This window comes from Heliangelus exortis, unplaced genomic scaffold (genome assembly GCF_036169615.1).
Source record: "Heliangelus exortis unplaced genomic scaffold, bHelExo1.hap1 Scaffold_115, whole genome shotgun sequence".
NCBI lineage: Eukaryota > Metazoa > Chordata > Aves > Apodiformes > Trochilidae > Heliangelus > Heliangelus exortis.
Genome location: NW_027285935.1, coordinates 8,374 through 31,826, shown reverse-complemented (window position 1 = coordinate 31,826; position 23,453 = coordinate 8,374). Strand labels below are relative to the sequence as shown.

Sequence of the window (23,453 nt, the reverse complement as noted above, 5' to 3'; positions counted from 1 at the left end):
TGGTTGGGTGCTGACAACAGGTGTTGGGTGACAACTGTTGGGTGGTGGTGACTTGGGTGATGGTGACTGTTGGGTGACTGACTGTTGGGTGATGCCAACTGTTGGGTGATGGTGACTGTTCAGTGACTGTGACTGTTGAGTGACAGTGACAATTGTTGGGTGATGGTGACAACTGTTGGGTGATGGTGACCCTTGGGTGATGGTGACTCTTGGGTGATGGTGACAACTGTTGGGTGACTGTGACTGTTGAGTGATGGTGCCTGTTGGATGATAGTGATGCCCGTTTGGTGATACCAACTGTTGGGTGATTGTGACTGTTGGGTGATGGTGGTGACTTGGGTGGTGGTGACCATTGGGTGACTGTGACTGTTGGGTGATGGTGACTGTTGGGTGATGGTGATGCCTGGTGGGTGATGGTGACAACTCTTGGCTGAAGGTGCCTATTGGGTGCTGCCACTTTCTTTATTGGGTGATGCCAACCGTTGGGTGATGCTGACTGTTGGATGATGGTGACTGTTGAGTGACTGTGACTGTTGGGTGATGGTGATGACTGTTGGGTGATGGTGACTCTTGGGTGATGGTGACAACTGTTGCGTGATGGCGACTCTTGGGTGATGCCAACTGTTGGGTGGTGATGACTGTTGGCTGATGCCAACTGTTGGCTGATGGTGATGCCTGTTGGGTGATGGTGACAACCGTTGGGTGACTGTGACTGTTGGGTGATGGTGCCTGTTGGATGATAGTGATTTCTGTTGGGTGACGCCAACTGTTGGCTGAAGGTTCCTATTGGGTGACGCCACTTTTTTTTTTTGGGGGTGCTGCCACTTTTTGGGTGACGCCGACCGTCAGGTGACACCGACTGTTGGGTGCTACCCTCCCCCCCCCCCCTTTTCCCAGCTGTCCTACGGCTCCAGCTCCCCCGCCCTCTCCAACCGCCAGCGCTTCCCCACCTTCTTCCGCACCCACCCCTCGGCCACGCTGCACAACCCCACCCGTGTCCAGCTCTTCAAGAAGTGGGGCTGGACCAAGATCGCCACCATCCAGCAGACCACGGAGGTCTTCACCTCGGTGAGAACCCAACCCCCACCCAACACCCACCCAACACCCCCCCAACATCCACCCAACACTCATCCAACACTCACCCAACCCCCACCCAACCCCCTCCCAACACCCACCCAACACCCACCCACCCAACACCCAACATCCACCCACCCAACACCTACCCAACACCCCACATGACACCCAACCAACCCCCACCCACTCAATACCCGCCCACCCAACACCCCCCCAACATCCACCCAACACTCATCCAACACTCACCCAACACCCACCCAACATCCACTCAACACCCGCCCAACCCCCACCCTGCACCCAACCCCCACGCTGCACCCAATCCCCACCCAACCCAACCCCAACCCAACCCCCACCCAACATCCACTCAATACCCGCCCAACCCGCCACCCACCCAACACCCACCCAACCCCCACCCAACATCCACCCAACACTCACCCAACACCCACCCAACACTCACCCAACACCCACCCAACACCCACCCAACATCCACCCAACACTCACCCAACACCCACCCAACACCCACCCAACACCCACCCAACACCCACCCAACACCCACTCAACACCCACCCAACACCCACCCAACATCCACCCAACCCCCAACCCATCCAACCCCCACCCCACAGTGGTGACCCCACAGTTGTGACCCCACAGTGGTGACCCCATGCTGGTGACCCCACTCTGGTGATGGTGACCCCACACTGGTGACCCCCTAGTGACCCCACAGTGGTGCCCCCACCCACCCCACCCCACCCACGCTTCCCCCCACCCAAACTCCCCCAACCCTTCCCCCGCACCCCACTTGGTGCCCCCCAACCCCACTCCGCGCTCTCTTTCCTCCCTTCCTGCACCTCCCCTCACCCACCCACCCCCACCCACTCGTCCCCCACCCACGCACCCACCCACCCACCCCCCACCCACGCAGACCCTGGATGACCTGGACCAGAGGGTGAAGGAAGCAGGGTTGGAGATCACCTTCCGCCAGAGCTTCTTCTCCGACCCCGCCGCCCCCGTCAGGAACCTCAAGGTGAGACCCACCCACCCGTGGAGCACCCACGGGTGGGGGGATGGGTGCGGGTGGGACCCCAAAGCGAGCGGAGACCCCCCCCAAAAAAATCCCGAGCATCCACGGGGATTTTTCCGAGGAGTTGAGGAGCAACGTCGAGGAGCGTTGAGTCCTCGGTGGTGGTGTATGGAAATTTATGCAAATGAGGAGGGTGGGGAGGAGCCAATAGGAGAGGAGGGAAGGAGGAAAGGGTGGGGTTTGTGTCCCTGCAGCGCCAGGATGCCCGGATCATCGTGGGGCTCTTCTACGAGACGGAAGCAAGGAAAGTTTTTTGTGAGGTGAGGGAGTGGGAAAAGTGGGAAAAGGGCTCCAGGGAGTTGGGAATCGGGATTGGACGGGGGAAAAATGGAGGGAGGGAAAAAGGGATGGAGGGAGGGAAAAATGGATGGAAAAATGGATGGATGGAGGGATGGATGGAGGGATGGATGGATATTGGGATGGATGGATGGAGGGAAAAATGGATGGAAAAATGGATGGATAGATGGATGGATGGATGGATGGATGGATGGATGGATGGATGGACTTATGGATGGATGTTGGGATGGATGGATTTAAAAATGGATGGAGGGAAAAATGGATGGAGGGATGGATAAGGGATGGATGGGTGGAGGAATGGATGGAGGGATGGATGGGTGGATTTATGGATGGATGGATCTATGGATAGATACTGGATGGATGGATGTTGGGATGGATGGAGAGATGGAGGGATGGATGGATGGAGGGATGGATGGATGGATGGATGGATGGATGGATGGATGGAAAAATGGATGGAAAGATGGAGGGAGGGAAGGAGGGAGGGAGGGATGGAGGGAAAAATGGATGGAAAAATGGAGGGATGGATGGATGGATGGATGGATGGATGGATGGAGGGAAAAATGGATGGAGGGATGGATGGAGGGAGGGATGGGTGGATTTATGAATGGATGGATCTATGCATAGATATTGGGATGGATGGAGAGATGGATGGATGGATGGATGGATGGATGGAAAAATGGAAGAAGGGAGGGATGGATGGGTGGAGGGAAAAATGGATGGTGGGAAAAATGGATGGAGGGATGGATGGAAATATCATGGAGAGAGGGATGGATGGATAAAGGGATGGATGGATGGATGGAGGAATAGGTGGAGGGATGGATGTTGGGATGGATGTTGGGATTTTGGGAGGGATACTGGGCCGGCAGTTGAAGCCCCTTTGGGCCCCCTCAGGTGTACAAGGAGAAGCTCTACGGGAAGAAGTACGTCTGGTTCCTGATTGGCTGGTACGCGGACAACTGGTTCCGGATCAAGGACCCGGCCATCAACTGCACTGAGGCCGAGATGGCGGAGGCGGTGGAAGGTCACGTGACCACCGAGATCGTCATGCTCAACCCCGAGAACACCCGGAGCATCTCCAACATGGTACAGGGGGCTGGGGGGACCCTAAACAAACCCCAACCCCAACCCCAACCCCAAACCCAGAACCTAACCCTAAAGCCCAACCCAAACCTAAACCCAAAACCCTAACCCTGACCCAAACTCAAACCCCAGACCAAACCCAAACCCACACCCAAATCCAAAATCTAACCCTAAACCCCAACCCAAACCCAACCCCAAACCAAACCCAAACCCAACCCCAAACCCAAACCCAGAGCCTAACCCTAAACCTAATCCTAACCCTAAATCTAACCCTAAACCCAAACCCAAAACTTAACCCTAACCCTAATCCAAACCCAAACACCAACCCAAACCCAAGTCCAAAACCTAAGTCTAACCCTAAATCTAACCCTAAACCCTAACCCAACCCAAACCCAAACCTAAGCCCAAACTCTAAACCTAAACCCAAAACCAAACTCTAACCCTAACCCTGACCCAAACCCAAACCTAAACCCAAACCCTAACCTAAACCCTAACCCTAATCCTAACCCTAAAGCCAAACCCTAAAGCCAAACCCAAACCTAAACCCAAAATCTAAACATAAAACCAAACCCTAATCCAAACCCAAACCCCAAGCCCTGACCCAAATCCAAACCCAACCCAAAACCCAACCCCAACCCCAACTCAACCCAAAACCCAAACCCAAACCAACCAAACCCAAACCCTAAATCTAACCTAAACCCTAAACCCAAACCTTAACCCTAAACCCTGAACTATAAATCCTAAATCCTAAACTCTAACCCTAACCCAACCCCAACCCCAACCCAACCCAACCCCAACCCCAACCCAACCCCAACCCAACCCAACCCAACCCAACCCCAAACCCAACCCTAACCCAACCCTAACCCAACCCCAACCCCAACCCAACCCAACCCCAACCCAACCCAACCCCAACCCCAACCCAACCCCAACCCAACCCAACCCCAACCCCAACCCAACCCAACCCCAACCCCAACCCAACCCAACCCCAACCCAACCCAACCCCAACCCAACCCAACCCCAACCCCAACCCAACCACAACCCAACCCAACCCCAACCCCAACCCAACCCCAACCCAACCCAACCCAACCCCAACCCAACCCCAACCCAACCCAACCCCAACCCCAACCCAACCCACCCCAAACCCAACCCAACCCAAATCAAACCCAAACCCAAGCCCTCACCCCACCCCCACCTCACCTCCTCCTCCCCCCCTCCCAGACTTCCCAGGAATTCATCGAGAAGCTTCAGAAGAGGTTGGGGAAGAACCCAGAGGAGACCGGAGGCTTCCAGGAGGCTCCTTTGGCCTACGACGCCATTTGGGCCTTGGCCTTGGCCCTCAACAAGACCTCGACGGAGCTGGTGAAGAAGGGGCTGCGTCTGGAGGACTTCAACTACAACAACAAAAACATCACCGACGAGATCTACCGAGCCCTCAACTCCTCTGCCTTCGAGGGAGTCTCGGTGCGTGGCCAAAACAGGGACCCTTTGGTCCCCCATGTCCCCAAAACCTCCATCTTTGGTGTTGAGGTGCCTTGAGGAGCTGGTCAGTGGGTGCTCTTCAGAAGCCACCTCAACGCCCCCATAGAAAACATTCACTCCTCTACCCTCAACTCCTCTGCTTTTTGGTTGGTTGGCCCCAATGGGGACCCTGACCACCCCCTGCCTCTCTTCTTCGCCCCCTTTGGTCCCCAGGTGTCCCCCAAGCCTCCATCTTTGATGTGGTGGAGGTGCCTTGAGGAGTTGGTCAATGGGTGCTCTTCAGGAGCCACCTCAACGCCCCCATAGAAAACCCCTCAACTCCTCTGCCTTCAAGGGCCTCTTGGTCATTGGCCACAAGGGGGACACTGACCACCCCCTGCCCCTCCATTGGTCCCCCATGTCCCCAGAACCTCCATCTTTGGTGTTGTTGAGGTGCCTTGAGGAGCTGGTCAATGGGTGCTCTTCTTGAGCCACCTCAACCCCCCCAAAGAAAACATTCACTCCTTTACTCTCAATTCCTCTGCTTTTTGATTGGTTGGCCAAAATGGGGACCCTGACCACCCCCTGCCTCTCTTCTTCGCCCCCTTTGGTCCCCAGGTGTCCCCCAAACCTCCATCTTTGATGTGGTGGAGGTGCCTTGAGGAGTTGGTCAATGGGTGCTCTTCAGGAGCCACCTCAACCCCCTCAAAAAAACCCTCTCATTTCTCTGCCTTTGAGGGTGTCTTGGTTGGTTGGCCAAAACGGGGACCCTGCCCACCTCCTGCCCCTCCATTGGTCCCCCAAACCTCCATCTTTGATGTTGTTGAGGTGTCTTGAGGAGTTGGTCAATGGGTGCTCTTCTTGAGCCACCTCAACGCCCCCAAAGAAAACCCCTCAACTCCTCTGCCCTCAACTTCTCTGCCTTTGAGGGTGTCTTGGTTGGTTGGCCAAAACGGGGACCCTGAGCACCCCCAGCCCCATATTTGGTCCCCCAAACCTCCATCTTTGATGTGGTTGAGGTGTCTTGAGGAGTTGGTCAATGGGTGCTCTTCTTGAGCCACCTCAACGCCCCCAAAGAAAATGTTCACTCCTCTACTCTCAATTCCTCTGCTTTTTGATTGGTTGACCACAGTGGGGACCCTGAGCACCCTCTGTTCCTCCATTGGTCCCCAGGTGTCCCCAAAACCTCCATCTTCGATGTGGTTGAGGTGTCTTGAGGAGTTGGTCAATGGGTGCTCTTCATGAGCCCCCTCAGCCCCCCCATAGAAAACGTTCTCCCAGCCCCATTTTGGGGCTCTTTTCCTGTCCCCTGTTGGGTGACCTCCATCTCCATCCCCTCCCCCACAGGGTCACGTGGTCTTTGATGCCAGTGGCTCCCGCATGGCCTGGACCCTCATTGAGCAGCTCCAAGGTGAGTGGCACTGTCACCTCGTCACCCTGTTTGTCACCAAGGATCCCATGAGGCCCCCTGACACCCTCGAGGGGTGGGGGCCCAACGTGGGGCCCTTTTTCCACACCCTTGAGCCACGTGTGACCTCACCACCTCCTCCTGAGCGTGCTGGAGGGAGGGAGGTGAAGAGGTGGGGACAAGGAGCTTGGGGACAAGGACAAGAAAGTCCTCAAGATGAGTCAAGAGAGGAGAAGTCAACTCTTGGGCACCTTCTCCTGGTTTGGATGTCACCTCCTTGGCTTCAGGAAGGTCCCTGTCTCCCAGAAGGTCCTCAGGGTGGTGATGATGATGATGATGATGATGATGATGATGGTTGGGTTGGAGGAGCAGAGTTGGGGACAAGGAGCTTGGGGACAGGGACAAGAAAGTCCTCAAGATGAGTCAAGAGAGGAGAAGTCAACTCTTGGGCACCTTCTCCTGGCTTGGACATCACCTCCCTTGGCTTCAGAAAGGTCCCTGCCTTCCAGAAGGTCCTCAGGGTGGTGATGATGATGATGATGATGATGATGATGATGATGATGATGATGATGATGATGATGATGATGGTTGGGTTGGAGGAGCAGAGGTGGGGACAAGGACAAGAAAGTCCCCAAGAGAGGAGAAGTCAACTCTTGGGCACCTTCTCCTGGTTTGGGGAAAAGCTGTGGACACCTCCCTAATCCTCTCAGCCTCCTGGGGTCCCCCCTCTAATTCCTGGGGTCCCCTCCTCAACCTCCTGGGTCCCCCCCTCATATCCTTGGGGTCCCCTTTAAACTCCTGGGGTCCCTCCCTCATATTTTTGGGGTCCCCCTCTCATATTCCTGGGGTCCCCCCTCACATCCTTGGGGTCCCCTTTTAACTCCTGGGGTCTCCCTTCATATTTCTGGGTCCCCCCTCAACCTCCTGGGATCCCCCCTCCAATTCCTGGGGTCCCCCCTCACATCCTTGGGGTCCTCTTTAAACTCCTGGGGTCAGAGGAGGCTCCAGTTGAGCATCAGAAACCAGTTTGGCCATGGTGGAGCTGCCCAAGAAGTGATGGAGCAGCTGGAGGAGGGGAGCTGGAGATACTGGGCTGCCCAGTATGAAATTAATCCTGGAGAACCTCTACTGGGAGGCCAACTGGAACCAGTTTGGCCATGGTGGAGCTGCCCAAGAAGTGATGGAGCAGCTGGAGGGGGGGATCTGGAGATACTGGGCTGCCCAGTACTTCTGGAGAACCTCTACTGGGAGGCCAACAGGAACCAGTTGGACCATGGTGGAGCTGCCCAAGAGATGGAGGAAGGGGTCTGGAGATACTGGAACCAGTTGGGCCATGGTGGAGCTGCCCAAGAAGTGATGGAGCAGCTGGAGGAGGGGATCTGAGGCTACTGGACCAGTACTGGGCTGCCCAGTATGAGATTTCTCTTGGAGAACCTCTACTGGGAGGCCAACTGGAACCAGTCTGACCAACTGGTGGAGCTTCCCAAGAGGTGTTGGTGGGGTCTCCATCACCCTGAGACCACCCCAGGGCTGGACACCTCTGAGGGTCCTTCTTGAGCAGGGGGTTGGTGCCGATGGTCTCCAGGTGACAACCCCCAAACAGCCTGCGATGGGGTTTTTGGGGTGGTTTTTTTTTTATTTTTGGGAGTTTCTCCTGGTTTTTTGGGCTGGGGGTGTTGTTCCCGCTGCCTGTTGGTCCTCCAGACCCCCCAACCTTGTCCCCCCAGGAGGTGTCTACAAGAAGATTGGTTACTATGACAGCACCAAGGACAACCTCTCCTGGTACAACAACGACAAGTGGATCGGTGAGGGGGGGACAAAGGGGGGCTGGGGGGGTCCCAACGGGATAAAACTCGGGAAAAATCCCAACCTTGAGTTGTCCCCCGGGTGCTCCAGGTGGTGCCCCCCCAGCTGACTACACCAAGGTCATCACAACCTTCAGGTTCCTCTCCCAGAAGTTGTTCATCTCCGTCTCGGTGTTGGCTTCCTTGGGCATCCTCTTGGCCATCATCTGCTTGGCCTTCAACATCTACAACGGGCACGTCCGGTCAGTCAGACCCCTCCCCACCCCCCCCACGGATGGGTTTTGGGGTGGGAGACTCAAAATTCCTTAAAAAGTTCAAAAAAAAAGCAGCCCAGGGATGTCTTCGGCCCAAAATTCCTTAAAAAATAATAAAAAAAAGGAGCCCAGGAGGATGGGGGTGAGGTCACGACTTCTCCCTCCCAAAATTCCTTAAAAATCAAAAAAAAAGCAGCCCAGGGACGACTTCTACCAAAAATTCCATAAAAAATTAAAAAAAAAAGCAGCCTGAGGATGGGGGTGAGGTCACGACTTCTCCTTCCCAAAATTCCGTAAAAAATTGAAAAACAAGCAGCCCAGGGACTTCTTCGACCCAAAATTCCATAAAAAAATGAAAAAAAAAAAACAGCCTGAGGAGGATGGGGGTGAGGTCACGACTTCTCCGTCCCAAAATTACTTAAAAAATGGAAAAAACTCCTTAGAAACTCCTTAAAAATGGAAAACAAACAGCCCAGAGACTTCTTCTTCCCAAAAGTCCTTAAAAATGGAAAAAACACCTTAAAAACTCCTTAAAAATGGGAAAAAAAAAAACAGCCCAGGGATTTCTCCTTCCTAAAATTCCTTAAAAAGTTCAAAAAAAAGCAGCCCAGGGATGTCTTCGGCCCAAAATTCCTTAAAAAATAATAAAAAAAAGCAGCCCGGGGATGACTTCTACCAAAAATTCCATAAAAAATTTAAAAAAAAGCAGCCTGAGGATGGGGGTGAGGTCACGACTTCTCCTTCCCAAAATTCCTTAAAAAGTGGAAAAAATTCCTTAAAAACTACTTTAAAAATGGAAAAAAAGCAGCCCAGGGACTTCTCTTTTTCTAAAATCCTTAAAAAAAATTAAAAAAAGCAGCCCAGGGACTTCTTCTACCCAAAATTCCTTAAAAAATGGAAAAAACTCCTTAAAAACTCCTTAAAAATAATAAAAAAAAACGAGCCCAGGGACTTCTCCTTAAATAATTGAAAAAAAAACTTTAAAACTCCTTAAAAAAAAAAAAAAAAACAGCCCAGGGACTTCTCCCACCAAAAACTCCTTAAAAAATTGAAAAAAACCCTTAAAAACTCCTTAAAAATTTGAAAAAAAAAAAGCCCAGGGACTTCTCCTTCCCAAAACTCCTTAAAAAATGGGAAAAACTCCTTAAAAAAATTAAAAAAAACACAGCCCAGGGACTTCTTCCACCCAAAACTCCTTAAAAAATGTGAAAAACTCCTTAAAAACTCCTTAAAAACCTAAAACCAAAACAGCCCAGGGAGGCCACACCCCCAAAACACCCAAAGGGAGCGGTGTCCTCCTCCAGGTGGTACCAACCCCCCAACCTTGGTGGGGCTGCGGGTGACAAGAGGGGTCTGGTGGTTTCCTGTTGTTTCCTGTTGTGTCCCCCGAGGTCGGGTGATGCTTGTGGCCGGGTGACACCTTTTCTTCTCCTTTTCCCCCCAAACAAAAAGGTACATCCAGAACTCACAACCCTACCTGAACAACATGACCGCCGTGGGTTGTACCCTGGCCCTCGCCGCCGTCTTCCCCCTGGGATTGGACGGGTACCACATCGGGCCGGGGCTGTTCCCCTTCGTCTGTCAGGTAACAGGCGGAGGGACAGGGCACGAGCTGGGGGTGGGGGAGGGACTGTTGGAGGTACAGGCGAAGGGTGGGGGTGGTTGGAGGAGGAACAGTTGGAATGGGAACAGCTGGAGGAGGAACAGTTGGAATGGGAACAGTTGGAGGAGGAACAGTTGGAATGGGAACAGTTGGAATGGGAACAGTTGGAATGGGAACAACTGGAGGTACAGGCAAGGATGGGGACAGTTGGAAGAGGAACAGCTGGAATAGAAACAGTTGGAGTAGGAACAGTTGGAGGTACAGTCAAAGGATGGGGGTAGTTGGAGAAGGAACATTTGGAAAAAGAACAGTTGGAATAAGAACAATCGGAGATACAGGCAAAGATTGGGGACAGTTGGAGGTACAGGCAAAGGTTGGGGGTAGTTGGAGGAGGGACAGTTGGAATAGGAACAGCTGGAATGGGAACAATCGGAGATACAGGCAAGGGTTGGGGACAGTTGGAGGAGGAACAGTTGGAGGTACAGGCAAAGGGTGGGGACACAACCAAGGGTGGGAACAGTCGGAGGAGGAACAGTTGGAATAAGAACAGTTGGAATGGGAACAGTTGGAAGTACAGGCAAAGGTTGGGGACAGCTGGAGGAGGAACAGTTGTAATAGGAACAGCTGGAATGGGAACAGTTGGAATAGGAACAATCGGAGGTACAGGCAAGGATGGGGACAGTTGGAAGAGGAACAGTTGGAATGGGGACAGTTGGAGGAGGAACAGTTGGAGATACAGGCAAGGGTTGGGGACAGTTGGAGAAGGAACAGTCAGAGGTGCAGGCAAAGGATGGGGACAGTTGGAGGAGGAACAGGTGGAATGGGAACAGCTGGAGGTACAGGCGAAGGGTGGGGGTGGTTGGAGGAGGAACAATCAGAGATACAGCCAAAGATTGGGGACAGTTGGAGGAGGAACAGGTGGAATGGGAACAGTTGGAATAGGAACAGTTGGAGGTACAGGCAAGGGTTGGGGACACAACCAAGGGTGGCAACAGCCAGAGGAGGAACAGTCAGAGCTACAGCCAAGGATGGGGACAACCGGTGACAGAACAGGTTGTCAGTGGAGCTGTTCCTCCACAGGGAGGTCCATGGGTTGTACCCAGCACAGGGGAGGTTACAACCAACCAGGGGAGGTTACAACCGAGCAGGGGGGGCTACAACCAACCAGGGGAGGTTACAACCAACCAGGGGGGGTACAACCGACCAGGAGAGGTTACAACCAACCAGGGGAGGTTACAACCAACCAGGGGAAGTTACAACCAACCAGGGGAGGTTACAACCGACCAGGGGAGGTTACAACCGACCAGGGGGTGTTACCAACCGCCTGTTCCTCGTCTCCCCAGGCCCGGTTGTGGCTCCTGGGCTTGGGCTTCAGCCTGGCCTACGGCAGCATGTTCACCAAGATCTGGTGGGTCCACACGGTGTTCACCAAGAAAGAGGAGAAAAAGGAGAAGAGGAAGGTGAGGGGTGACGCCGTCGGGGTGTTGGGGGGGGGGGGGGGACACCCCCTCAGGGTGTTGGGGTGACCCCACACCCCCCCCCCACCTCAGCAGAACCTGGAGCCCTGGAAACTCTACGCCACGGTGGGGCTGTTGGTGGGGTTGGACGTGGTCACCTTGGTCACCTGGCAGATCCTGGACCCCCTGCACAGAACAATCGAGGTGGGGGGGTCGGGGGGGACACCCTGAAAAATGGGGGGGGGGGTGGGGGAGGTGAGGTTTTTTTGGGGGGGGTTGTCTTGGGGGGGGTTGCTGGAGGCGTTGGGTGACGCTGGGCGGGTGTTGGTGGCAAGGAGAAGGGATTCAAGGGGGTGGTTGGGGGGTGTTTGTGGTTTTTTGGGGGTGTTTTTTTTGGGGGGGACACCCCAAAAAAGGGGGGGGTGGGGGGTACTTGGGAGGTGTCTTTTTTTTTGGGGGGTTGTCTTGGGGGGGGTTGCTGGAGGTGTTGGGTGATGTCTCAAGGGGGTGGTTGGGGGGTCGTGATGGTTTTTTGGGGTGGTTTTTTTTTTTTGGGGGGTGTTGATGGTTTTTTGGGGGGTGTTTTATTTTTTTGGGGGGTCTTGGGGGGGTTGCTGGAGGCGTTGGGTGATGCTGGGCGGGTGTTGGTGGCAAGGAGGGGGGGTTTGAGGGGGTGGGGTTTTTTTGGGGGGTGCTGATGGTTTTTTAGGGTGTTTTTTATTTCGGGGGGGACACCCTGAAAAAGGGGGGGGTCGAGGGGAGGTCTTGTGGGGGGGGTTAGGGGGGTCTTGGGGGGGTTGCTGGAGGCGTTGGGTGATGCTGGGGGGTGTTGGTGGCACAGGGGGGGGTTTGAGGGGGTGGTTTGGTTTTTTTTGGGGGGGTCTCATGGTTTTTGGGGTTGGTTTTTTTGGGGGGGGCTGGTGGTTTTTTGGTTTTTTTTTTTTTGGGGGGGTTCTGATGTTTTTTTGGGGGTATTTTTTCTTGGGGGGTGTTCCCTTTTTTTGGGGGGTGCTGATGGTTTTTTTTGGGGTGGGTTTTTTTTTGGGGGGGCTGATGGTTTTTTGGGGGGTGCTTTTTTTTTGGGGGAGGTGCTGATTGTTTTTTTAGGGTGGTTTTTTTTTGGGGGGGTGCTCATGGTTTTTTGGGGGGGAGCTCATGGATTTTTTTAGGGGTTTTTTTTTGGGGTGTGCTGATGGTTTTTGGGGGTGTTTTTTTTTGGGGGGTTCTCATGGTTTTTGGGGTTGTTTTTTTGGGGGGGGCTGATTGTTTATGGGGAGCTGGTTTTTTTGGGGGGGTTCTGATGTTTTTTTGGGGGGTGCTTTTTTTTGGGGGGAGGTGCTGATTGTTTTTTTAGGGTTGGGTTTTTTTGGGGGGTGCTCATGGTTTTTTTAGGGTGGTTTTTTTTTGGGGGGGTGCTCATGGTTTTTTTAGGGTGGGTTTTTTTTTTTTGGGGGGTGCTCATGGTTTTTTGGGGGTGTTTCTTTTTTTTTGGGGGATGCTCACAGATTTTTGAGGGGTGTTTTTTTTGGGGGGTGGGTTTTTTTGGGGGGGTGTTCATGGCTTTTTTGAGGGGTCTCACGTTTTTTGGGGTTGTTTCTTTTTGGGGGGTGCTGATGGTTTTTGGGGGTATTTTTTTTGGGGGTTGCTGATGGTTTTTTGGGGGTGTTTCTTTTTTTTTGGGGGGTGCTCATAGATTTTTGGGGTGTGGTTTTTTTGGGGGGTGGGTTCATGGGTTTTTTGGGGGTTCTCATGGTTTTTGGGGTTGTTTTTTTTTTGGGGGGGCTGATGGTTTTTTTAGGGTTGATTTTTTTTGGGGGGGTTCTCATGGTTTTTGGGGTTGTTTTTTTGGGGGGGCTGATTGTTTATGGGGAGCTGGTTTTTTTGGGGGGGTTCTGATGGTTTTTTGGGGGGTGCTTTTTTTTGGGGGAGGTGCTGATTGTTTTTTTGGGGTTGGGTTTTTTTTGGGGGGGTGCTCATGTTTTTTTGGGGGTGTTTCTTTTTTTTTGGGGGTGCTCACAGATTTTTGAGGGGTGTTTTTTTTGGGGGGTGAGTTTTTTTTGGGGGTGCTCATGGTTTTTTTTGGGGGGTGCTCACAGATTTTTTTAGGGTGGTTTTTTTTTGGAGGGGGTGCTCATGGTTTTTTTAGGGTGGTTTTTTTTTTGGGGGGGTGCTCATGGTTTTTTGGGGGTGTTTCTTTTTTTTTTGGGGGTGCTCACAGATTTTTGAGGGGTTTTTTTTGGGGGGTTGGTTTTTTTGGGGGGTGTTCATGGCTTTTTTGGGGGGTCTCACGGTTTTTGGGGTTGTTTTTTTTTGGGGGTGCTCATGGTTTTTTGGGGGTGTTTCTTTTTTTTTGGGGGGTGCTCATAGATTTTTGGGGTGTGTTTTTTTTGAGGGGTGGGTTCATGGGCTTTTTGGGGGTTCTCATGGTTTTTGGGGTTGGTTTTTTTTGGGGGGGCTGATGGTTTTTTTAGGGTTGATTTTTTTTTGGGGGGGTTCTCATGGATTTTGGGGTTGTTTTTTTGGAGGGGGCTGATTGTTTATGGGGAGCTGGTTTTTTGGGGGGGGGTTCTGATGTTTTTTTGGGGGGTGCTGATGGTTTTTGGGGGGTGGTTTTTTTTGGGGGGGGGTTGCTCGGTTTTTTGGGTTTAGTTTTTTTTTTTTGGGGGTGCTCATGGCTTTTTGGGGGTGTTTCTGTTTTTTAGGGTGGTGCTGATGGTTTTGGGGGGATTTTTTTTTAGGGGGGGTGGTGATTTTTTGGGTTTAGGTTTTTTTTGGGGGGTTCTCATGGTTTTTTGGGGTGTTTCCTTTTTTTGGGGGGGCTGATTGTTTATGGGGAGCTGGGTTTTTTTGGGGGGGTGCTGATGGTTTTTTGGGGGAGGGGTTTGGGGAGGGAGCTCATGGATTTTCTTAGGGTGTTTTTTTTGGGGGGTGCTCATGCTTTTTTGAGGGTGTTTCTTTTTTTTGGGGGGTGCTCATAGATTTTTGGGGGGTGTTTTTTTGGGAGGCTGGGTTTTTTTGGGGGGGTGTTCAGGGGTTTTTTGGGGGTTCTCATGGTTTTTGGGGTTTTTTTTTTGGGGGGGTTGATCGTTTTTTTAGGGTTGATTTTTTTTTGGGGGGGTTCTCATGGTTTTTGGGGTTTTTTTTTGGAGGGAGCTGATTGTTTATGGGGAGCTGGTTTTTTTGGGGGGGTTCTGATGTTTTTTTGGGGGGTGTTGATGGGTTTTGGGGGGTGGTTTTTTTGGGGGGGTTGCTCATGGTTTTTTGGGTTTAGGTTTTTTTTTTGGGGGTGCTCATGGCTTTTTGGGGGTGTTTCTGTTTTTTAGGGTGGTGCTGATGGTTTTGGGGGATTTTTTTTTAGGGGGGGTGCTGATGCTTTTTTGGGTTTAGGTTTTTTTTTGGGGGGGTTGCTCATGGTTTTTTGGGGGTGTTTCCTTTTTTTTGGGGGGGCTGATTGTTTATGGGGAGCTGGGTTTTTTTGGGGGGGTGCTGATGGTTTTTGGGGGGGGGGGTTTGGGGAGGGAGCTCATGGATTTTCTTAGGGTGTTTTTTTTTGGGGGGGTGCTCATGGTTTTTTGGGGGTGTTTCTTTTTTTGGGGGTGCTCATAGATTTTTGGGGTGTGGTTTTTTTGGGGGGGTTCTCCTGCTTTTTTGGGGGTACTCATGGGTTTTTTGGGGGGTGTTTCCTTTTTTTTGGGGGTGCTGATATTTTTTTGGGGTATTTTTTTTGGGGGGGTGCTCATGGTTTTTTGGGGGTGTTTTTTTTTTTGGGGGTGCTCATAGGTTTTTGGGGGGTGTTTTTTTTGGGGGGTGGGTTCATGGGTTTTTTGGGGGTTCTCATGGTTTTTGGGGTTGTTTTTTTTTGGGGGGGGCTGATGGTTTTTTTAGGGTTGATTTTTTTTTGGGGGGGTTCTCATGGTTTTTGGGGTTTTTTTTTGGAGGGGGCTGATTGTTTATGGGGAGCTTTTTTTTTGGGGGGGGTTCTGATGTTTTTTTGGGGGGTGCTGATGGTTTTTGGGGGGTGGTTTTTTTGGGGGGGTTGCTCATGGTTTTTTGGGTTTAGTTTTTTTTTTGGGGGGTGCTCATGGCTTTTTGGGGGTGTTTCTGTTTTTTAGGGTGGTGCTGATGGTTTTGGGGGGATTTTTTTTTAGGGGGGGTGCTGATTTTTTGGGTTTAGGTTTTTTTTGGGGGGGGTTGCTCATGTTTTTTTGGGGTGTTTCCTTTTTTGGGGGGGCTGATTGTTTATGGGGAGCTGGGTTTTTTTGGGGGGGTGCTGATGGTTTTTGGGGGGGGTTTTGGGGAGGGAGCTCATGGATTTTCTTAGGGTGTTTTTTTTTTGGGGGTGCTCATAGATTTTTGGGGGGTGTTTTTTTTGGGGGGGTTCTCCTGCTTTTTTGGGGGTGCTCATGGTTTTTTTGGGGGGTGTTTCCTTTTTTTTGGGGGTGCTGATGTTTTTTGGGGGTATTTTTTTTGGGGGGTGCTCATGGTTTTTTGGGGGTGTTTCTTTTTTTTTGGGGGTGCTCACAGATTTTTGAGGGGTGTTTTTTTGGGGGGGTGGGTTTTTTTGGGGGGTGTTCATGGCTTTTTTGGGGGGGTCTCACGTTTTTTGGGGTTGGTTTTTTTTGGGGGGTGCTGATGGCTTTTGGGGGATTTTTTTTTTAGGGGGGGTGCTGATTTTTTGGGTTTAGGTTTTTTTTTGGGGGGGTTGCTCATGGTTTTTTGGGGTGTTTCCTTTTTTGGGGGGGCTGATTGTTTATGGGGAGCTGGGTTTTTTTGGGGGGGTGCTGATGTTTTTTTGGGGGAGGGGTTTGGGGAGGGAGCTCATGGATTTTCTTAGGGTGTTTTTTTTTTGGGGGGGTTCATGGTTTTTTGGGGGTGTTTCTTTTTTTTTGGGGGTGCTCATAGATTTTTGGGGGGTGTTTTTTTTTGGGGGGGGTTCTCCTGCTTTTTTGGAGGTGCTCATGGGTTTTTTGGGGGGTTTCCTTTTTTTTTGGGGTGCTGATGTTTTTTTGGGGTATTTTTTTTGGGGGGTGCTCATGGTTTTTTGGGGGTGTTTCTTTTTTTTTGGGGGGTGCTCATAGATTTTTGGGGTGTGTTTTTTTTGGGGGGTGTTCATGGCTTTTTTGGGGGGTCTCACGTTTTTTGGGGTTGATTTTTTTTGGGGGGGTTCTCATGGTTTTTGGGGTTTTTGTTTTTGGAGGGGGCTGATTGTTTATGGGGAGCTGGTTTTTTTGGGGGGGTTCTGATGTTTTTTTGGGGGGTGCTGATGGTTTTTGGGGGGTGTTTTTTTTTGGGGGGGGTTGCTCATGGTTTTTTGGGTTTAGTTTTTGGGGGGTGCTCATGGCTTTTTGGGGGTGTTTCTGTTTTTTAGGGTGGTGCTGGTGGTTTTGGGGGGATTTTTTTTTAGGGGGGGTGCTGATGGTTTTTTGGGTTTAGGTTTTTTTTTGGGGGGGTTGCTCATGGTTTTTTGGGGTGTTTCCTTTTTTTGGGGGGGCTGATTGTTTATGGGGGGCTGGGTTTTTTTGGGGGGGTGCTGATGGTTTTTTGGGGGTGTTTTTTTTGGGGGTGCTCATAGATTTTTGGGGGGTGTTTTTTTTGGAGGTGTATTTTTTTGGGGGGGTGTTATTGAATTTTTGGGGGTTCTCATGGTTTTTGGGGTTGGTTTTTTTTTTTGGGGGGGTTGCTCATGATTTTTTTAGGGTGGTTTTTTTTGGGGGGGTTTCTTTTCTCATGTTTTTTTTGGGGTGTTTCTTTTTTTTTGGGGGTGCTGATGAGTTTTTGGGGGGGTGGTTTTTTTTTGGGGGGGCTGATGGTTTTTTGAGGTTTTTTTTTTTGCTTTTTTTTTGGGGGTGCTGATGGTTTTTTTGGGGTCGTTCATGGTTTTTTTGGTGGCACTTATGGGTTTTTTTGGTTTTTTTTTTTGAGGGGGGGTTCTGACGATTTTTTGGGGGGTGCTGATGGTTTTTTTGGGTTGGTTTTTTTTTTTTGCTCATGGTTTTTTGGGGGTTCTCATGGTTTTTGGGGTAGTTCATGGTTTTTTTGGTGGCACTCATGGTTTTTTTTTGGTTTGTTTTTTTTTAGGGGTTCTGATGGTTTTTTGGGGGGGCTCTGATGATTTTTTGGGGGTGTCCCCCCCTCTTTTCCCAGGAATTCACCAAGGAGGAGCCCAAAACAGACACAGACGTCTCCATCCTGCCCCAGCTGGAGCACTGCAGCTCCACCAAGATGAACACCTGGCTGGGTGGGCACCAAAACCACCCCGGGAGGCCCCTTTCTGGGGACCCCCCAAGGTCCCACCACCCATGGGAACCCCCTTGAGGTCCCTCTTGGACCACCAAGGTCCCACCACCCATGAAGAACCCATGAGGTCCCTCTTGAACCACCCAAGGTCCCACCACCCATGGGGACTCATTGAGGTCCCTCTTTGGAGACCACCCATGGTTCCCACCACCCATCAGGACCCCGTTGAGGTCTCTCTTGGACCACCCAAGGTCCCAGCACCCAAAAAGACCCCCTTGAGGTCCCTCTTGGACCACCTGAGGTCCCAACACCCATGAAGACCCCATTGAGGTCCCTTTTGACCACCCCTGGGGACCACCCAAGGTCCTACCACCCACGGAGACCCCATGAGGTTCCTCTTGGATGACCCAAAAAGACCCCATTGAGCTCCCTCTTTGGGGAGGTCCCACCCAAGGTCCAACCACCCATGAAGACCCTGTTGAAGTCCCTTTTGACCACTCAAGGTCCCACCACCCATGAAGACCCCATGAGGTCCCTCTTGGACCACCCAAAAAGACCCCGTTGAGCTCCCTCTTTGGGGACCACCCAAGGTCCCACCACCCATGGGGACTCATTGAGGTCCCTCTTTGGAGACCACCCATGGTTCCCACCACCCATCAGGAACCTGTTGAGGTCTCTCTTGGACCACCTGAGGTCCCAGCACCCAAAAAGACCCCCTTGAGGTCCCTCTTGGACTACCTGAGGTCCCAACACCCATGGAGACCCCACTGAGGTCCCTTTGGACCACCCAAGGTCCCACCACCCACAAAGACTCCATTGAGGTCCCTTTTGACCATCCACGGGGACCACCCATGGTTCCACCACCCATGAAGACCCCATTGAGATCCCTCTTTGGGGACCACCCAAGGTCCCAGCACCCATGGAGACCCCATTGAGGTCCCTCTTTGGGGACCACCCATGGGGACCCCCCCAAGGTCCCACCACCCATGGGAACCCCCTTGAGGTCCCTCTTGGACCACCAAGGTCCCACCACCCATGAAGACCCCATGAGGTCCCTCTTTGACCACCCAAAAAGACCCCGTTGAGCTCCCTTTTGACCACCCATGGGACCACCCATGGTTCCACCACCCATGAAGACCCCATTGAGGTCCCTCTTTGGGGACCACCCATGGTTCCCATCACCCATCAGGAACCCGTTGAGGTCTCTCTTGGACCACCCAAGGTCCCAGCACCCAAAAAGACCCCCTTGAGGTCCCTCTTGGACCACCTGAGGTCCCAACACCCATGAAGACCCCATTGAGGTCCCTTTGGACCACCCAAGGTCCCACCACCCACAGAGACCCCATGATTTCCCTCTTGGATGACCCAAAAAGACCCTGTTGAGCTCCCTCTTTGGGGAGGTCCCACCCAAGGTCCCACCACCCATGGAGACCCCATTGAGGTCCCTTTTGACCACCCATGGGGACCACCCAAGGTCCCACCACCCATTTGGACGCCATTGAGGTCCCTCTTCGGGGACCACCCATGGTTCTCACCACCCACAGGGACCACCCAAGGTCCAACCACCAATGACCCCGTTGAGGTCCCTCTTTGAACACCCAAGGTTCCACCACCCATAAAGACCTTGTTGAGGTCCCTTTTGACCACCCATGGGACCACCCAAGGTCCCACCACCCATAAAGACCTCGTTGAGGTCCCTCTGACCACCCATGAAGACCCCATGAGGTCCCTCTTGGACCACCCAAGAAGACCCCGTTGAGGTCCCTCTTTGGGGACCACCCATGGGGACCACTCAAGGTCCCATCACCCATGAAGACCCCGTTGAAGTCCCTTTTGACCACCCACGGTCCCACCACCCACAACGACCCCATTGAGGCCCCTCTTGGACCACCCAAGGTCCCTCTTTGCCCACCCAAGGTCCCACCACACACGAAGACCCCGTTGAGCTCCCTCATCGCCCACCCACGTTTCCCCCCCTCCCCCGCCCCCCCCATCGAGTCCCCTCCTTGACCTCCCACGATGCATTGCGTCCCCCCAGGGATATTTTACGGCTTCAAGGGCCTCCTCCTCCTCTTGGGCATCTTCTTGGCCTACGAGACCAAGAGCGTCTCCACCGAGAAGATCAACGACCACCGGGCCGTGGGCATGGCCATCTACAACGTGGCTGTGAGTGGGGGGGTTCTTCCTCTTCCCCTCCCCCTTTTCACCCCAAAACTCATCCCCTGAACCCCAAAACTTGTCCCCACCAGGTCCTCTGCCTCATCACAGCCCCGGTCACCATGATCCTCAGCAGCCAACAGGACGCGGCCTTCGCCTTCGCCTCCTTGGCCGTTGTCTTCTCCTCCTACATCACCTTGGTCGTGCTCTTCGTCCCCAAGGTGCTTTGGGGGGGGACAGGTGGGGGGTGGGGGGGTCACCTCGAATCTCCTGGGGTGGGGGGGCAACCATCAGCCCACGTTGTACCTCAGAAGTTGAGGGTTCTGCCCCAAAAAGGGTCTTGGAGGGGTTGGGGACACCTTGGGTGGGTGTTGGGTTGGGTGTTTTGGGTCCATGGGTGTTGGGTCCATGGGTGTTGGGTCCATGGGTGGTTTTTTTGGGTGTTGAATCCAGGGGTGGTTTTTTGGGTGTTGGGTTGGGTGTTGTGTCCATGGGTGTTGAGTCCATGGGTGTTGGTTGGGTGTTGTGTTGGGTTGGCTGTTGGGTCCATGGGTGTTTTTTTGGCTGTTGGGTTGGTTGTTGGGCCCATGGGTGTTTGTTTGGGTGTTGAATCCATGGGTGCTTTTTGGGGTGTTGAGTCCATGGGTGTTGGTTGGGTGTTGGGCCCCTGGGTGCTGGGTTGGGTGTTGGGTCCATGGGTGTTTGTTTGGGTGTTGTTTGGGTGTTGAATCCATGGGTGTTTTTTGGGGTCTTGAGTCCATGGGTGTTGGGTTGGGTGTTGGGTCCATGGGTGTTTTTTTGGGTGTTGGGTTGGTTGTTGGGCCCATGGGTGTTTGTTTGGGTGTTGAATCCATGGGTGCTTTTTGGGGTGTTGAGTCCATGGGTGTTGGTTGGGTGTTGGGCCCCTGGGTGCTGGGTTGGGTGTTGGGTCCATGGGTGTTTGTTTGGGTGTTGTTTGGGTGTTGAATCCATGGGTGTTTTTTGGGGTCTTGAGTCCATGGGTGTTGGGTTGGGTGTTGGGTCCATGGGTGTTTTTTTGGGTGTTGGGTTGGGTGTTGTGTCCATGGGTGTTTTTTTGGGTGTTGGGTTGGTTGTTGGGCCCATGGGTGTTTGTTTGGGTGTTGTTTGGGTGTTGAATCCATGGGTGTTTTTTGGGGTGTTGAGTCCATGGGTGTTGGGTTGGGTGTTGGGTCCATGGGTGTTTTTTGGGGGAGTTGTTGGGGGACAGAGGGAACAGCCGGGTCTGGGTGTTTGTTGGGGTGTTTGGGGTTGGGGTGTAGATGCGTCGCCTGATCACCCGCGGGGAGTGGCAGTCGGAGCAGCAGGACACCATGAAAACGGGGTCATCAACCAACAACAACGAGGAGGAAAAATCCCGGCTCCTGGAGAAGGAAAACCGGGAGCTGGAAAAAATCATCGCCGAGGTGGGAACCCCAAAAATGGAGGATTTGGGGGGGGAAATTCCAAAAAAGCAGCAAAAAAACCCCAAAATTTTGGGTTGGAGGGGGAGAAACCCAAGAAAAGCAGCAAAAAAAACCCAAAATTTTTGGGTTGGAGTGGAAAAAACCCAAAAAAAAAAAAGAGGAACCCCCAAATTTTTGGGGTGGAAAAACCTAAAAAAAGCAGCAAAAAACCCCAAAATTTTTGGGTTGGAGTGGAAAAAACCCAAAAAAAAAAAAGAGGAACCCCCAAATTTTTGGGGTGGAAAAACCTAAAAAAAGCAGCAAAAAAACCCAAAATTTTGGGTTGGAGGGGGAGAAACCCAAGAAAAGCAGCAAAAAAACCCCCAAATTTTTGGGTTGGAGTGGGAAAAACCCAAAAAAAAAAAAAAAAAGAGGAACACCCAAATTTTTGGGTTGGAGAGGGAAAAACCTAAAAAAAGCAGCAAAAAACCCCAAAATTTTGGGGTGGAGTGGGAAACCCCCCCCCAAAAAAATGAGGAAGCCAAAAATTTTTGGGTTGGAGGGGGAGAAACTCAAGAGAAGCAGAAAAACCCCCAAAATTTTAGGTTAGAGGGGGAAAAATTCAAGAAAATCAGCAAAAAAACCCCCAAAATTTTTGGGTTGGAGGGGGAAAAACCCAAAAAAAAAAAAGAGGAACCCCCAAATTTTTGGGTTGGAGGGGGAAAAGCCTAAAAAAAAGCAGAAAAAACCCCCAAATTTTAGGGTTGGAGTGGGAAAAACCCCCTAAAAAAATGAGGAACCCCAGAATTTGAGGGTTGGAGGGGGAAAAACCCAAAAAAGCAGCAAAAAACCTAAAATTTTGGGTTAGAGGGGGAAAAACCCCAAAAAAGCAGCAAAAAGGCCCAAAATTTGGGGTTGGAGGGGGAAAAAAAAAAAAAAAAAAAATCCCCAAAAATGAGGAACCCCAAAATTTTAGTCTGGATTTTCAGAACCCCCCAAAAAAAAGCAGCGAGGCCCCCCCAATATTTTTTCCTGAGGGTTTGTGGAGCTGTTGGGGAACCCCCAAACCCCCTGGGGCTGTAGCTCCCCGTGACTCCGGGTGACGCTCCGGGTGTTGAAGCCCCAACACCTCCACGGGGGGGGGGTTTTGGTGCTTTGGGGGTGTCCCCAACCCCCCCAAAATCGTCGGGGTGTTGCCCGACACCCGGAACACCCCAAAAAAACCCCTTTTTTTTCACCCCTCAGAAGGAGGAACGAGTGTCCGAGCTCCGCCAACAGCTCCAGGACAGGCAACAGCTCCGGTCCCGCCGGCGGTCGTCCAACCCCCCTCGGGAAGCTGACAACCATTTTTCCCCGGGGTTGAAGACCCCCCCAGGCCCAACACCCCCTCCCCAGGCTCCTTTTTATCAACCCAACCTCCCCCTCGTCCGCTGTTTGGTCTCGGAACAGGCGGACAAACTGGGCCGGGGGAACTGTGATGGGAGCCGGGTCCATCTCCTCTACAAGTGACCCCCCAAAAAACCCCAAAACAACACCCGAACCACCCCAAAACAACACCCGAACCACCCCAAAACAACACCCGAACCACCCCAAAACAACACCCGACCAACCACCACCCCCCCTCCCCCGGGGTTGGGGTTGTGGGCCCAGGGGTTGGTTTTTTTTTTTTTGAGGGTGGTTTGGGGTTGACCCCGTTTCTTTGTTTTCAGGGGGTTCCCACACACCCTCAAACAACAGCCGGGGGTTCCGGGTGTCACCCGCACGGCCAGAGGGTGTTGGCAGGTGGGGAAATGAGGGGGGGGGGTGGGGGTAGAGTGAGTGAGGGTTGAGCTTGGGGGAGGGGTTTTCCCTGCTCTCACACCTCACCTACAGTCGGCCCGTCACCCCTACAGTCGGCTCCCGGCCCCTACAGTCAGCCTTGCAGTCACCTCACCCCCGTACCAGCTCATCCAACACCCCTACAGCCGTCCCCTACAGTCACCTCAACACCCCTACAGTCACCTCAACCCCCCTACAGTCACCTCAACACCCCTACAGTCATCTTAACCCCCTACAGTCATCCCAAGACCCCTACAGTCACCTCAACACCCCTACAGCCGTCCCCTACAGCCATCTTAACCCCCTACAGTCACCTCACCC

General features: G+C 52.5%; 1 protein-coding gene across 1 annotated transcript; it reads left to right on the top strand.

Moving 5' to 3' along the window:
* Nucleotides 1-897: 897 nt before the first annotated feature.
* GABBR1 (gamma-aminobutyric acid type B receptor subunit 1) lies at nt 898-22,826 on the top strand (the record flags this gene model as incomplete). The annotated part of the gene is made up of 16 exons (XM_071732524.1): nt 898-1,068; nt 1,997-2,098; nt 2,350-2,415; nt 3,344-3,535; nt 4,751-4,993; nt 6,338-6,401; nt 8,126-8,203; nt 8,295-8,445; nt 9,910-10,042; nt 11,404-11,520; nt 11,614-11,721; nt 17,662-17,755; nt 19,793-19,920; nt 20,004-20,132; nt 21,192-21,335; nt 22,560-22,826. Coding segments are annotated over 16 exons (2,184 nt in total), but the record flags the coding sequence as incomplete, so codon positions are not given.
* Nucleotides 22,827-23,453: the final 627 nt, after the last annotated feature.